Source organism: Pteropus alecto, unplaced genomic scaffold, assembly GCF_000325575.1.
Source record: "Pteropus alecto unplaced genomic scaffold, ASM32557v1 scaffold75, whole genome shotgun sequence".
NCBI classification, from domain to species: Eukaryota; Metazoa; Chordata; class Mammalia; order Chiroptera; family Pteropodidae; genus Pteropus; species Pteropus alecto.
In genome coordinates, this window is record NW_006440638.1 from 23,357,309 (window position 1) to 23,373,947 (window position 16,639).

At 40.3% G+C, this 16,639-nt stretch overlaps 1 protein-coding gene and 1 pseudogene across 6 annotated transcripts in view; both read right to left on the reverse strand.

Annotated features, from left to right (window-relative positions):
- Positions 1-16,639, reverse strand: part of CACNA2D3 (calcium voltage-gated channel auxiliary subunit alpha2delta 3) — a 799,126-nt gene that overhangs the window by 46,549 nt on the left and 735,938 nt on the right. For all 6 annotated transcript variants that reach the window (XR_003048003.1, XM_015593665.2, XM_025050813.1 and 3 more), the window contains 3 exons: positions 13,257-13,332; positions 10,566-10,618; positions 8,984-9,039 (listed from right to left, as the gene is read on the reverse strand). Coding sequence is in view for 5 of the 6 variants with exons in the window: in XM_015593665.2 (XP_015449151.1) it covers positions 8,984-9,039; positions 10,566-10,618; positions 13,257-13,332 (185 nt within the window). In the remaining variant the exon portion in view is untranslated. The remainder of the gene's footprint in view (positions 1-8,983; positions 9,040-10,565; positions 10,619-13,256; positions 13,333-16,639) is intronic.
- On the reverse strand, positions 8,559-8,677 carry LOC112484515 (annotated as a pseudogene).

Below are 16,639 nucleotides of genomic sequence, written 5' to 3' on the forward strand. Positions count from 1 at the left end.
TATTTTATAATTCATATTTTTTATCTTTTTTCTTCCTTTTTCTTCTTAAAGACATCCCTTTTACATTTCCTGTAATACTGGTTTGGTGGTGATGAACTCCTTTAGCTTTTTCTGTCTGGGAAGCTCTTTATCTGTCCTTCAATTCTAAATAATAGCTTTGCTGGGTAGGGTAGTCTTGGTTGTAGGTCCTTGCTTTTCCTTTGATTATTTTGCACCAATCCCTTCTGGCATGGAATGTTTCTGTTGAGAAATCAGCTGTCAGTATTATGGGAGCTCCCTTGTAGGTAACTGATTGGTTTTCTTTAGCTGCTTTTAACTTTCTCTCTTGTTCTTTAAACTTTAATATTTTAATGATGATGTGTCTTTGTTGGGCCTCTTTGGGTTTATCTTGTTTGGGACTCTCTGACTTTCCTGGGCTTGTATATCTATTTCCTTCACTGTGTTAGGAAATTTTCTGTCATTATTTCTTCAAATAGCTTTTCAATATCTTGTTTTTTTTCCAGTACCCCTATGACAAAGATATTTTTACCTTTAATAGTGTCTCATAGTCTCCTTAAATTATTATTATAGTCTTGGCTTCTTTTTTCTTGACATTCTGATTGAGTGTTCTTGGCTTTCCCATCCTCTATATGGGTCATTTGATTCTCTTCTTTATTCACTCTGTTTATTCCATTTAATATACTTCTCATCTCTGTGTTCTTCATTTCTGACTGGTTCCCTTTTATAATTTCCATTTCCATTTTTACGTTTTTTATCTCTTTGTTAAAGTTCTCACTAAACTCATCTACACTTCCCATAAGTTCATCAAAGATCTTTATAACTAGAGTTTTGAACTTCGAATCTGTTAGATTGCTTGACTTCATTATTTCTGGATCTCTGTTCTGTTCTTTTCACATGGTTTCTGCTTCTTTGTCTTCCCATTTTGGCTGCCTTTCTGTGTCTGTTTCTATGTACTAAACAAAGCTCTTAAGTCTCCTATGTCTTATTAGTGTGGCTTTGTGTAGTTGGTGTCGAGTGGCACAATCCTGAGAGGGGTTCAGCTGCAGGCCAAGTTTAGCCCCAGCCTGTGAACCTCCAAAGCCACCTGTTAAGATTCAGCAAGCAATCCCCAGGTGCTGTGCTTATAGTTGCCTCAAAAGTCCACACCAGAAACCGAGGCCAGCTGCCTCCAGTGTGAGTCTAGGTGCTACTCAGCAAGGGGCACCTGACTAAGCAAGGACACACCTGATTGTTGCTTGGGTGGGGCCGCGAGTTGGGGGAGTTTCAGGGAATCGTCTGGGCAGAGTGACGTGTTTTCCAGTTTGATGACGTCGCCACTATGGTGGCACTGAGTCTGCACACTGGGAGTGGGGAGGGTTCAACAGAGGATACCACCAGCATTTCTGTACAGAGTGAGTCTCCACTCGGCCTTCACTCCAACAACTCAGTTTCCCCCTGAAAGCCGAACCAGTGCTGGTGCTCAGAGCGAGCAGGTCCGTCACTGTGAAAGTCCACTCGTGGACATGGCCCCTTTAAGAGGTGTCTGCAGCTGCCAGCTACTACTGCCATAGCCTCTGTCCCACTCAGCTGCTAGGGGCCAAGCAGCTTTGTGTCCTCGCCCTGTCCTACTTTCCGCCATTGCAGGGTGATTTCTTAGTTCTCGCTCTAGTTGTACGGCTTTTTCATCTAGATCCCAGGCAATTTTCCTTGCTGTCTGCTCCTTGTTCCTGTCACAACTTTAATTCGATCGCCAGAGGGATGAATAGAGCCTCTATCATCTATGACATTTTTTTTTTCTGACCTCGATTTCAGATGAGTTTTTAATCTTTCTACACTGTAGTGTCCTCATCCGTACATGGGAATAACAATATCAACCTCACATGGTTGTTTGAGGGTCAAATGAATTGAAACAGAAAGTGGCTGGCACATTGCAAGTGCAGCCTAAGTGCCTATGCTTACTGCCACTGACCTCTACTGCCCGTGTTATTTCATCGACTCTCCAGACTGTTCGCCTTTTCGAGCTATTTCTTTTTGGTTAGAAAAAGCAAGCAGATGGCTGCTTCCCTGCCTCCTGACTCCACTAATGGTACAGCGCTGGCAGTTGTCATGCTCCCAAAGGGCTAGGTCCCAGACACTGTCTGTCCCCATGTGCCCTGCAGTGCTAGCTCATAGGAAGCATATATGCTTGTTGAATAAATGAATAATTCTCCTGAATGGTGTTTTTTAGGCAAACAAAATGGACGAAGGAAATGTGAGCATCTCGGTCCCTAATGGCAAATTGCCTGCCTTCAGGGGAAAGGCAAGGTGAATTTAGGTGGCCCAAGCCATACGCTAACAACATAGAGAGGGGATTGGTGGGAATATCATTTTCTTCCCAGTTATTTCCCAATGCCTCTGGTTTTGTCAGGAGGATCTCTTTGTTTGATGCCAGGGGGTTTCTATCATCTTTGTTTCATTTGCTCTTCTCTTTTTAACCTTGGGATGTCAAACACAAATACCTTGAGGTATTTGGCTACAAGTTGGTAAAACTTTTTATATTCCCCATCCTCATTTTTACAATTAATTTTTCTGTACAGCAAATGATATTGACTTTCGATTTGGGAAGCTTCTTTTTAGTATTTACATTATTTAATTGTCAAAAAATGAGTCAGATAAAATGAAATAAAGATTAAATAAACAGCATAGATTATGAGTGGATATGGCACAAACATACAGATAGCATATAATAACCTAATGATAGTAACAGCGCTACATTTATTTAGAAATCACTATGTGCCAGATGATGTTCTGCTTTACATGGATTAATTTATTTAACGGTTAAGCAAGACAAAAAAAAAAAAAAAAAACCTATGAGGTAGGAATGATTGTTATCTCTGTTTTGCAGATTAGTGAATGGACGCAAAGACTGGGGAAATTGCCCAAATTCATCCAGTGAGTATGTGGCAGAGCTAAAATTTGAACTTGGGCTATCTGGCTCCAGCACATATATATCTAACTGCTCTGTGAAGTTTGGCCAATAAACGAATGGAAGAAAGGTCTTAAGGGCAGGCTGAGATAGGCAGCACACGTGATTTAATAAGCCCGATAATTGCACCATCTCTAATTCTAATTGTCTGGACCCAGATACAATGGAATGAGTCCAACAAGTTCAATGGTGAGACTCATTTGGCTCTGATCTTTTCTGGAGATGAAATTTTTGTTCCTTGACAATTGCAGGGCACTCATACTGATGTGGTGATAGACTGTTGTGTCTATTTGCTATATGACTATAGATTGGCTGGAGGTTGCTTTATGTGCTTTTGTGAAACACAAATTATCATATAAGACCAGGGCCGCATTTAATGTAAATAACATGGTTTATTATGAAGCCCTTTCTTTGTCTGGTGTACTATGAAAAAAAATCACATATATTTGCCAGTCATTACTATTTATCTATGGAATTTCAAATCAATGACTAAGTCTTCCCGCGATCTAATGAGTACTGTTTTAACTCCTAGGCATTTAAAATTCATTATCTTCCAAAGGTGTAGGTACACAAGGATCATAGAGCTCAGCTAGGCTGATTCTTTCCTTTTCCAGAAGGGAAAGTTAGGTTTCAGAAAGCAGATATAGCCTGTCTTGAGCACCACAAGGGAGTGACTAATCACCATGACCATTGTTTGCTTAAATAGCAAAACCACCACCACCACCACCCTCACAAACAATATTCACTGAGTGCTTACCACACACCGAACATCATGCTAGACTCTTTGCTCGGATGAAATCCTCACCATCACACAGCATTCAAGGCCCTATTGCTATCATTCTTTACGTATGAAGAAACCAAGATGCTTGCCCCAGGTCACACTGCTGTTAAGTGCTGAAGCCCAGGTACACAATGGGGTGGTCACATCCAGAGCCTACACTCTTTGCCATCCACTGCTCTCCTCTTACCCCAGTTACACTGGAGGTGCAAGCTGAAGCCGCCGTGACTTATCACTCACTCACAATGAAACACCCACACAACTAAATATCTTTAATTTTCCCTTAGCAACAAATGTCCCTGATGAGAATAACTGACTTGGGTTCACAGTAATTATGTACAGACAATTGGGAATGAATAGAGTTGCCATTTGAAAAGCTTTCCTCTTCTTTTGTCTTTGTGAATGCACCCCCATTCATAACCGGGTGCCAGCAAGCTCCATTCTCTTTGTGCAACTTCGCCAAAATGATACCTTTGTGATAATTGAGCAGAAATGGGCTTCCACAGTCCCCTTCACTAAGGAAATGAAGCAGATAAACAGTGTAATTATGGATTCCATTTTTAGCTAAACAAAGATGTATGTCTCAGCTCAGAGTCTTTATCTGGTGAGGGAAGAGAAAATTTAGAATAGAGAAACTTTGCAAGTCGATATAGTTATGGTGCGTGAAACTTTTCTCTCCTTACACTGGGTCCAAGGTTTACATTTACATTTAACGTGTGTTCACTTTGGGAGCTCATATACATTTACATCTAACAAAGATATCCAGGTGAGAGCAGCCCCACAGATGAGTTTATTCACCCTCAGTTGACTCAGTTTCTTCATCTCCAAAATGGAAAAAGTCATAATCATGCCCAGTAGAGGGCATTAGGCCTGAATGTGACAATTCATGTGCGACAGCCTGCTTGACATGAGGGCTCAGAGAAGGCCAGCTGTCTCGCTGAGGTGGCGGGTCTTGGTTTAGGTCTGAGCCCATTATCTATTAGCTGTCTGACTTAGGTGCCTCAGAAGGTTCAGTAACAAATTCTGGCAGTCCCAACCTCTCAGGTATGTTGAAGGGATCTGAAGATAATCTAGTGCCAGCACTCTGGAAATGGGAAAATGCTACATATAGGTACACCATGTATCAATGATATAAATATCTGACAATGTCTTTCTGTAGTCTGTGGGGGAAAAGGTCTCATAGTGTGGCAGTGGAGTGAGATGACTTGGATTTACCTATTAAAGGATCTTTTTATAGAGCTTCCTCAAACAGAAATGGAGAAATGAAGCACCATATTATTCTCCTAAGCTAAAATTTTGTCCGCTGTTGGTCCTGGTGGACAGAAAAGCAGGGGAGAGGGGATATGAAATTTCAGAATGAGAACCTTGCTGAGTGTCCGTAACCATCAATGAGGGCAAAGACTGTACCCTCTGTCCTTGTCCGTCATCACCTACCCTATACTCCTGGGCCTACACCAGGGATCCCCCCACAGTGGCGCCACAGCAGGGCCCTCATATCCGCGGGTTTGCATTTTGTGGTTTCAGTTACCCGTGGTCGACTGTGGTCCAAAAACATGAAATAGAAAATTTCAGAATTAAACAATTCTTAAGTCTTAAATTGCATGCCATTCTGAGTAGTGTGATGAAATCTCACACTGTTTGTTCATCTTCATCCCCCCTGAGACATGAATCATCCCTTTGTCTTGTATATCCATACTGGATACGCTACCTGCCCACTAGCCACTTAGTAGCCATTGTAGTTACCACAGACACCACATTTACATAACGTTTATTATAGTACATTGTAACAATTGTTCTATATTATTAGTTATTGTTAATCTCTTAATGTGCCTAATTTATAAATTCAAATTTATCATAGGTATGTATGTATAGGAAAAAACAGCGTATAAAGGGTTTGGAACTATTCACAGTTTCAGGCATCTGTCAGGGGTCTTGAAACATATACCCTGCAGATAAGGGAGGAATATTCTTTTGACATTTTGAGTCAGATAATTCTTTTTCAGCCGCTTTGTGTTATATAGGATGTTTAGTGGCTTCCCTGATCTCTACCCCCATTCTCAGTTGTGACAACCAAAAGTATCCCCAGATGTTGTGATCACTCATGGGCGGCAAGATCACCCCAGGTGGAAAACTATTGGTTTAAATAAAGATTATTGTAGCTGGTATTCAACAGAGGCTCAAAAATTAATCGTCAAATCCGAAGGACCAGAACAAGGGTGTGGCCAGATGCCTGTGGCAGGTAATGGGGAAGGAAAAGCAGGCCCAGGTGAGAATGAGGGAAGTCGGAATGGGGATTGGCATGAAGAAGGAAGGCATCCATCCTTCATCATCTTGTTCACCATCGAAGCCCCTCAGTCAGGGATGGGCAGGCATACCAGTGTGAAGAAGAATGCCAAAAACTAAACCACTGAAGATAACTAGCCTGCTGCCGTCAACATGGAGTACACTCCAACCAGCCAGCCTTAGCCAAAAGAAAACAAAAACAAAAAACTTGAAACAACCCACAACCACCCAAAACGTGAGTACCGCCTGCCAGGCGTGGAGCACTTGCTCTGTGCCATGTCATGCACATGGGCTTTGCACACATTGTTTAATTCATCTCCCACAACCGCATCATGTTATCTGTTGACCAATGAGGAAATCAAAGCCCAGAGAGACCAAACGATTTGCCCAGAACCTCACAGTTCAAGTGGCAGAGGAAGGCTGCCTGACTCCAAAGCCATAGCACTTAATCTCTAGGTGGTGAAACAGCCATTCTCGCCTCCCTGAGCACAAAGTCTGATTCCACAGGAGTGGTAATTTGTCCCCAGGAACTGGTGCTGCAGAGAGAACAGCCACTTAACCAACTTGTAATCCATTTTCTTAGCCTCTATTAATCTTTCCACTTCCTTTTCTCTCTTTTAATATCATTTACCATTTTTTAAACCCCTAATAATAAAATTGTGGAAAAGCTAATCAAATAAGAAAAGCAAATTAAAAAAAGATATAGCAAGCACACACTTAGTACGTTCCTTCTCACTCTCCTTTTCAAATCATGTGCACTTTTAAACAAAAGCAGGTTTATGCCGTAAGTAAATTTTTCTTTGGGGTACATGACAGCCCTATCTGTTTATTGACTCCCCATTGGCTATACTGATTGCTGATCCTTCTTGCCTCATATACTCCTCCTCCACCATCAGATGCTTTTTTTTGGAGAAGATACAGCTCTGTATATATTTTTTATTATATTACTTAATTTCATGAGTATTTCTGGTTTTGATAAAAAGTTTTCAGAAACGGAATCTTTAAAAAAATTTTCTGTGCCTTTCTGTGGATGGGCTGTAATTTATTTTAAAATATCCTCATTGTTCATCATTTAAAGAGTTACCAGTATTTGCAATCTTAAATTCCCTGGTGATGATCACCCTGTCATAGAACCCTTTGTTCCCATCTCAGTTTATTTCCTTAGGCTATATTTCTAGATGTGGGATTATGGGTACTCGCTGTCATTCAAAGATGGTACGAACCCAGTGAGAAGGGGCAAGAATACCTGGAGGGTCACCAGGATAGTGTGCGTGTGGATGAAAGTAGAGCATCTGGGTCTGGTCCACTGAGCTGTCAGCTTCCCAGGACAGAGCCAACCTTCAACATACTTAGATCATGTTCTCCGTTATCAGTGGCTGCTCCATGCAAGCGTATGCATGCATGGAACTCTCTGCATATGTTGCTCTGTCTCGTAGTCTAACTAACAAGAAATTAGTGAGTTCCTGAATTTAGGCAAAATAGGTCTATTTGTAAGATACAAAGCTATGATGGCAGCGACTATAATGGTGATACCTGACAACAGAAAGATGTGTGAGGGTATTTAGCAAACAGAGATTGACACCCACTAGGCACTAAGTGCCAGTTAGGTGCTCAGGGCTAAAAATGGTTAAGACACAGCTCCTGCTATCGAGAAATTCTAGTGTAGTGTGAAACAAAGAACTGCGGCAATAGTGGTGTGGAAGAGCTGAGAAAGATGTGAGCTGACTGAGACAGAAGCAAGAAGGAAATGATGCTAATTATTCCTGGGAGAACTGAGGGAATTCTCAGGGATTGGGATTTTAGAGCAAGGTTGAGGGAATGTCAGACAAATATATCCAGCACGTGGGGGAATGCTGCTACATTACTAAACTACCTCTTTTTAAATAACATATAATTTAAAAAATAATAATTGTAGTGGTCTGCTCGTATCTGGCATCTCAGCTAAAAAAAGAGAAAAAGTCAACATGAATAAATGCACAAAGGAAAGAAATAGCAGAATGTATCTGAGAAACAAAGAGTGACTGAACAGGCAGGGAGATGCCTGAGAGACAACTCTCATTAAAAAGCACTGGTTTTGTAGGCCAGGGGGACTCAACTATTTATTCATCACTGTTGTGGTCCACACTATCACCACCATTATCATGAATTAATTACAGCTACCATTTTTTGAAAGTTTCCAGTCCCTGTGCTCAGCATATAGCATGATCTATCTCATCATTACATACACACGTGCGCATGCACACACACAAGTGATAGGAGATAAATATTATTTATTATTTTCCTATTTTGCTTACTGTGGGAAAACTGTGCCTTGCCCAGATCAGCTGACTTGCCAGAGGCTAATCTTGGAGCCAGGACTCAAATCCATACTGATCTAACTCTACAACTCATGCCTCTGAGAGTTTCTACTAATTATTCCTCAAATCATTAAAGGTTTTTGGGCAGTAATATTACAAGGTTTATATTTTATGAGGGTGATTCTTTAAAAAAAAAAAAAAAGAGTAACTATCTCTTCATTCAGTCTGAAAAAGGCAATGTGTCTGTCTCCTTTAACGCCTACAGCACCTGGTAATCCTAGGTGGTCTCCCATCCAAGTACTAACCAGGCCCAACACTGCTTAGCTTCAGAGATCAGACGAGATCCGGCATGTTCAGGGTGGCATGGCCGTTGTCTCTTTTAGATTTTTGCTCCGTTCATGAGTTTTTTGAAGACTTCACCTGTTTAATGCATAACCTCAAAGTCTTAGTTTAGGAAACAGGTCAAAGTGTATATTCAACATGGGCTGAATGAAGCTCTGGGAATTTTTGTCTGACTGGCTGGTGCTGCACTTAGCACAAAGAATGCCTTTTGCTGACTGAGCTGAAAAATCATCACTTTGTCCTGGGTAATTTTATGCAAGCACATCCCTGATGAAAAGTAGCCAGTGAACCCAGGGCTTATCACTCTGAGCTAGGAAATAGAAACCAGTTGCCGCTTACCTTTAGCTGTCATATCTGAGTGCCACCAGCTGCAGAGGTTAAATTCCACCAGGAACCTAAACGGGTGATGGAAAGCCCAATGTTACCTGGTTATCCACACCCTGAATAGAACAGTGAGGTCCTATTATTCGGTAATGCTCAACCCCGTTTGAAAGAATAACATCACAATCTGGAGATATCAACATGGTTAGTTCGGTTACCAGTGAATTTTTACTGGGCTTTATCTTATTTACGATAGGCTATTTTATCAACAATGCCAGCCGAGCCATGAAATCAGGTTCACCTAGTCTTAAGGACTCTGCTGAGAAATATCCTGCTTTCTAGGCAGAAATAGTTTCTAGTTGCCGTCTGAACCCATAGTAAAAATTCAACTTCTAAAGGGCTTCTTCTGCCTTGGTTCAGAAATACAAATAGAATATTCTCTACTGGATTATGATCTGCAGTAATAAAGAGTGTTTTCAAAATTTATACTGTAATGCAAACTCTTTAGCCATGTTTGTGACTGTGTGTGTGTGTGTGTGTGTGTGTGTATGTGTGTGTAGGGACAGATGGGACAAACCTCTCTTTATGAAAGTATGCCATGATGCAAATTTAAAAAAAATTAAAATTTTTCTGTTGTTCATAAAGAATGCAAAAGTAATATAAATAAATCATCCTCCAAATTAATGAGACAGACCAAAACATGGCCATTTCTTTTTTCAGGTACTTGATTACATTCTCTAGCAATTCACTCTCAATTAAAATCCCACTATTATCCATTACTGTATTTTGTCTCATATATATACAAAACTTACTCCCAACTTGAATTTATAACTGTGGTAAATTAATACGTTACATTAACATAATAGAGAAGAAGATGTCTATTCATCAATGTCTGTTCATCAAATGATTTCTCTCTTAAATCCAAAGAACTGGAAACTTAATGGGGAAAATAAAAATAAGAGTTTGGTGTAGCTCGAATGATCTGGTTCCCAAGTCCATCCATGGACACCCTCTCTTTTGTGTGACACAGTGTTTCTATGATGCGTCCAATATCTCATCTGGAAGTCAAGCCTTTCATCTTTGTGCCATTTTAAGTCTGACCCAAGTCACAGATGTATTCAACACCCTCTGAACAGGACCAAAAATCGACAGGGTAAACAATTAAGTCACACCTTGAAAAGCCCCCAGCCCCTGGCCCTTGACTACACAGGCCCTATTCCTATATATGGCAAGACATTCGAAGTAGCACAGTGGACAGCCCTGGCAATTTGTTCTTCTGACCACGGCCCACCCAGGCAGCATTAAAAACAGCCAGACATCTATGTTAAATTTAACAGTAACCACAATAAATAAATTTAGTTTGTGTATTGCAAGCTGTTAGTCTGCTAAACAATTACATAAGGGCATAAGCAGTGACCATGAATAACTTAATAAAAGATAATTTTTTGGTCTCAACATTCAATATTTTGAGATTTTTAATGAGGTTATTCAGAGTATTATGAATCAGTTATTGAAAACATGAAGCAGAGACTCTCAATTCACTTAATAATACAAAAGAAAAGAATAATAGTTTTTTTAAAAATGGAACAATTGTACTTACAAGACAAATTCTGTCATTATCCATTTTACTGCAGCAAGGAAGGCATTATAAGGCTGAACAGAAGAATTCAGTTCATTAAAAAAAAATGTATCACACACAACATTTTTAGTTTAACTTAAGGCTTTACATAAAGACAATGTTATTCTTTTAGAGAGATTGATATCATGTTAAAAAACAGTGAAGCTCTAGCTGAAAGAAGAAAATGGTTGGATACTGTATCCCAAAACTAACATTTTAAAACTTTGAACTCCCCTGTAGTAAGATGTGATTTACAAGTAAAATAAACATGATCTAATACAGGGGTTATCTCTGGGAGGAAAAAGGAAGTTCAGCAAAGGATGCTTAAACCTTTACCCTCTAGGGGCTAATATTTCACAGCTTAATGCTGAGGGGCTGGAATCTTATAACTAATTTCAAATGGTAATTTACAGGGCTGCCTCTCAGAAAGGTGATTCTCTGTTCTCCATCACTGTATGTCATTCATTGAAATAAGCAAAAATTGCATATATTTGATTTTAATGTTGTCCATGAATTATGTATGATTCAAGCTGCCTTTTCTCACACTTACATATTTAGACTTGAAAAAAAAATGATAACCATATAAACATGTGATTTTATCCTTACAGAAAATCTCCTTCACTCTATAAAAGAAGGCATTGACAGCTTGATCTTTATTTCAGAATATTTTAATTAAAAAAAGCAGTTGGATTGTTTACTCTGTGATATTTCCTATGTGGATAATTCAATTTCCTGATTCTGGAAAATACCAAGTCCCCCCTCAGTTAGTTCTTTGTACCTAGGTATGCCAGATATGTGAGTGGCGGGCAGATTTGAGAGACAGGCAATGACACTGGCAAAGCCCAGGCTCCAGCTGGCAAGTCCAGAAAAATCTCAGAACCTTTCATGGTTCCATTTAGGTATCAGAGAACTGAAATGCCATATCTTGGTTTCTTAAGTGATGGCTGCTTAATCCTACCTTCTGAGCATTTTGGTGGTAAGGACTAGTGCTAGGAATGGGGGACTATTAATCAGTTTTAAATAAAACAAGAACCAATTTTTATACCCTTAACCATTCTTGAAACTTCCCTATTTCAAGCCAGTAGGTAAACAGAACAACAATAAAACTCTACAGGGGTTACTAGTAGCCCACCCAGATTTCAGATGCATCTCTTGCTCTGATTTGACTGAGTGTATCACCATAATTTCCTGAATCGCAGGGCCCTGAGGATTACGGTCAGATAAGGATGTGAACTATTAACTATTTCTAAAACCAAATGCAATCTTGTAGTGCTGTGGGTTTTGCCATTGCGATTCTTGATCCTTAGGGCTTGAAAAATAATCATCTTTCTTTCAAAATGACCCAGGCGGTCAGACCATGGGACAGTTCTGCATCTCTGTACCTGCTGGGATGGGTAGTGACATTTCAGTGGTCCTCGGTAGTGTGAGTCTGAGGGAGGACAGAATGAATAAGGAGATTAAGGAGGTTCTGAAAGAGGAGAGGGGCAGACACTGGGGCAGCTCTCCCAGAGGCCAGGAGAAAGGCACTCAAGCATTTCCTGCCAGACACTGGCTCAATGTATGGATAAACAAAGGGATTATGTAAATACAGGATTAACAAATTTAAATACACATTATCATTCAGAAGGGTAAAGCCATTGAGCTTTTAAGCCTAATGATGAAAACATACCTTGGGAACATTTTAAGTCTGGAAATACTCATGCTAAGGTTAGGGAAGTTGAGTTTGAAAAGACAGGTTGATTCTCACTAAAAAGCAGTATTTTTTTAAAAAAAGTCAAATTCTTAGTTCCTAGTTGCCTCTCAGATATTTTCTAGCTCTGAATCATTTCTTATTCTCTTAGTGTAGGAGAACTGTGTTAAATACTTGGTTTTTAACTAATCCCCTCGCAAGATCCTATATCTGCAAATGAGAAGGTGTGTATGTTTTAAAACCATAATGACTCTTAAATTTTGTTTCAAACCACATTTTAGGATAACTTTTTGGAATTTACAAAATAATAACACATAAGGGTTATATTTATACATATATGCCAGACTATACCGGAGGATCTATATCTGGGTTTTTGTTTTTGTTTTGTATGTGTTTTCAAATCATTGGTGGCCAAACTTACATTGCTTGCACATTGTAAATTATATTTTTAAACTGAGAGTAAATTATAGCAGTTATTGGCATTCAGAAAGTCATTTTCTAATGCTACCAGAGTTAAATTGATTGATCCTCAACTCTGACATCAGCCATGGAAGCAGCTTCAGGGAGAATGCTGCTGAAACAAAGCAGCAGTATGATTAGGATGGAGAACCTATGATCGAAATGTGAATTTGTTCATAGGCTAACAGCTCTATTACAAACCGAAAGGAAGATTTCTGTTGAACCAAACCAAATTCTCTTTTGTATAAAGAATAAGAGAATCCATAAAACTTCTCCTTTTTTCTATCCATCAAAAGAGGGCTGCCGCATTACTCCATCAGAGACTTTAGATCTGTTTGCCATTCATATAATCACTAAATTTGGGTTTAAACAGAAGTGACTTTTCTTAACCAGTAAAATCAAGAAATACTTTCAAACACTCATGGTTTTGAAAAAGATGACTTGACTGCTCCAAAGGAGAAGACACACTCGTACACAGAGACAGAAACATACAGCTGTTTTCTGGGTGAATGCACTGTACTTACATCCAGTAGACCATGGGCACCATCGCTGCTCTCCTTGTTGGCTCTGCACATGGCTTGATAGTCATAAAGGGTAATTCTACAGGAAAGAATGGAAAGGAGCTTCACTAAATTGGGAAATGCAGAAACCAAAAGATGGTGGGGACCAGCAAGGTGAACAGTTACTAATACTACTATCGAGTGCAGCGGTGACTTGTAAATACAGACCTAACAAGAATGATAAACCAGTAAAGGGGTCCAGTAAAGTTTTGCCACTCCAAAATGTGCCTTTTGAGATATTGATTTTAAGCTGGTTGTTAAGAAACAAAAAACTCAGAGGGAACCTTTGACCTCCTCCCCCTTCCTGCCTGAAGGAATTCAGATAAAAAGGCCTGTTTTAGGAAGGGTATTTTAGTATATCCAACACAGCCTATTTGAGTTAGGTATGGTGGACAGGAAGGATCCATTCAGAAATTTGTTCTGCAGGGGTGATCCTCTGTCTCATTGTCTCTGGGTTGCCCAGCTGGAATTTGTTTGTAAAGTGTTCCCTCTTTCTTGTCTACCTGTGAATTACCCACTTCCCCTTTAAAATTCCAGATTCTTGACCCTTCTCGTGTGTCCAGAATGACTTATAAACTTCAACTGCCCAAGGCATCATGGGTCACATTCTTAGAGACCCCTGAATCTACATATAAACTTTGGACATTTTCTCCTGTTAACCTGTCTCTGTCAATTTGATTATTAGCCCAGCTAGTAGTATTTAGAAGTTGAGAGAAAAGTTCTATTTTTTTCAGCCCCCACAGCAGGAACGCAGTAAAGTCCAGGACTGGAGACACAATCAGAACCAGCTCAAAATTGTTCTATTTTGTTTAACAAGATCCCGAGTTGTTTTTTGGAGACAGCACATCAAAACCGCAAGTTATGCAGCTGAAGTATGTGCAGAGGAGAGAACTTTGACCTCCAGCTGCACCTGGAACCAAAGTCTCCACACCCCAACCAGCCATCCCACCAAACCAAAGGACTGGGACATAACTGGAAGTTGAACACTGGAACCCTTTCAGACACAGAGGGTCTGTTGTCAGGAAGATCCTGTGTTGACGCCCTTACTAAAAATGACCACGCTCCAAGGCCTCCGATTAAAACTTGCCCCGCCAGTGCTTCTGCATACCAGTTCTCCCTGTACCTTTAGAAATCCTCCCTGAACCCTGGATTGGGGAGTTTGGGACTTTGAGCATTAGCTTCCCATTCTCCTGGGTGGCACCATTCATAATAAAATAGCCAATCTTTCTCCACTCCGATTCTCGGTATTTAGCATTTGGCTCTCGGTGTTTAGCGTCAGGTAGACAAAGTCTCTCTAGTCTGCACCACTTGGAACTTGAAGAATGAAGGAAATAAAGGTATCGTAGTGGAAAGAGAAGAAGGAGAAAATCCTCAGAATGATGAAACAGTCGTTTTGGGTTGACAAGGATGATCTGCATGGACCAGGATACTCCAAAGGGAATATGCTGTTCTGAACTGGATTCTGGGCCCGGGATGGAATCTACCTTGGCCATGGCTCCAAGGTCAGGGAAAGCTGGGGAAGGCCACTTTGGACTAAGGAATGGAAGGATCCTCTGTCTCTCTCAAGCACTAAGAGACACGCTTGGACCAAGATAAGCCCAGCACTTTGATGATTTGTTGGAAACCAGCTGGCTCATTGGTTCTAATTCTCATGCCCCACTACCAGAACCATTATAGTGAGTGTACTTTTACTTTCTAAACCTGCAGTTTATGAAACAATGGGCATTTTTTTCCTCCTTAATGAAAGAAGTATAGCTTTTGTCCCAATTATGAGCCTTAGTCAGTTGCGAAAAAAAAATGTCCTACTTTAAAATTGTTCCAGATATTCTAATTTCTCATTGACAATTTTACAAAGTAAAAGAGAATAACAGTTTCTGGTAGCAAGTTAACAGCTTTTAGATGGAGCAAACACCTTATCCCAAAGGAGACATGCATTCCATCCTTCCCCTCAGCTCTCCTTCCCACTATTCCAGGCACCCCAAAGGAGAGACACTTAGAGTCCAGCCTGAGTTACATAACAGTTGCCAGATGATATGTTAACACTGCAATACTACATGAACGCCTACGTGACTGGAAGGAAGTTTCCCCGCAGGAATTCCTTTCTAGAATAATACAATGCTTAATGTGGAGCATACTTAATGCTGTGCTGGGAATGAACAACCAGCCAAGTATCTGGCTCGGGGAAGTCCCCAAACAAACTTCTCACAGAAATTACTGACACAGCCCTGACAGTAACCCAGCCACAGAATCAACGGCAGACCACAATGGACAACTCTAATCGGTCCCTGACTGACCCACTGTGCCACAGCCTACAGACTCATCCAGGGGATTTCTACAGAGGACCCAGGAAGGGCTTTCGAGGATTTGGCAAGAATTATGGTAGGCGTCATTCTTTTCACACTGCCCCACTCTGTCTGCAGCTGACGTGTGGGCCAGAGCTGGGTGAGAGGCAACATGGGTTGAGTTTCCGGTTGTAGATGAGAATATAGTTTGGCCTTGATTTTAAAGTTTGGTTCTGCCATTAATCTAGGGTGAAATCTTGAGCAGGTTGCTTACCTTTTACTGAGGCTTCATTTTCTCACCTATAAAATGACTCACAGAGATGTTCTGAGATTTAAATGGTCAGGCCTATGAAAGTATGTAGGGTGCTGGGCTTGGTATGATCCTTAAGACAGAAGCCCTAATTTTGTTCTTTGTTAGAGTATGAGTTGTTAAAACTACACTGTTCCCAAAGGCTCAAGTGACACATGGCAGTGTGACCTACTGGTTAAAATGCCAGCTTTGAAGTCAGTGACACCTGAGTTTACATCCTAATTCATCTACTTATTAAATATATATATATTTTTACCTTCTTTGTGCCTCAGTTTCCTCATTTGTAAAATGGTGAGAATAGTGGCTACTTTATAGGGTGGACGTGATGATTAACTGAGGTTACATATGTGTTGCATTTAGCACAATGCATAATACAGAAGAAACACTCAACAGAAGGCAGGGTTGTGGCTACCGTTATAATTTATTAGTTTGGTTTTCATTGCCATTATTAATTAATGGGGGTGATGTTTAAGACAATGAGAATTGACTCAGGCCTTACCCAGCTGGTTGAAAGATGGACAGGACTTCTGGTTTTCTTTAGCTCATTGGCACATATGATATACTGTAAAATTCACACATTACTACAGTACAAGTAATCTTCAGAATCTGTACTGGGGCTATCAAAAGATGATGCAGGAACTTCTATTCATGGGTTTCTTAGCTGAGGACCATGATAACAACAGCTGATGTCTGATGAACTCTATTCAGCAACCATAAGCAAAGTACTCTTCTAAACATGTCCCTACGAGATAGAT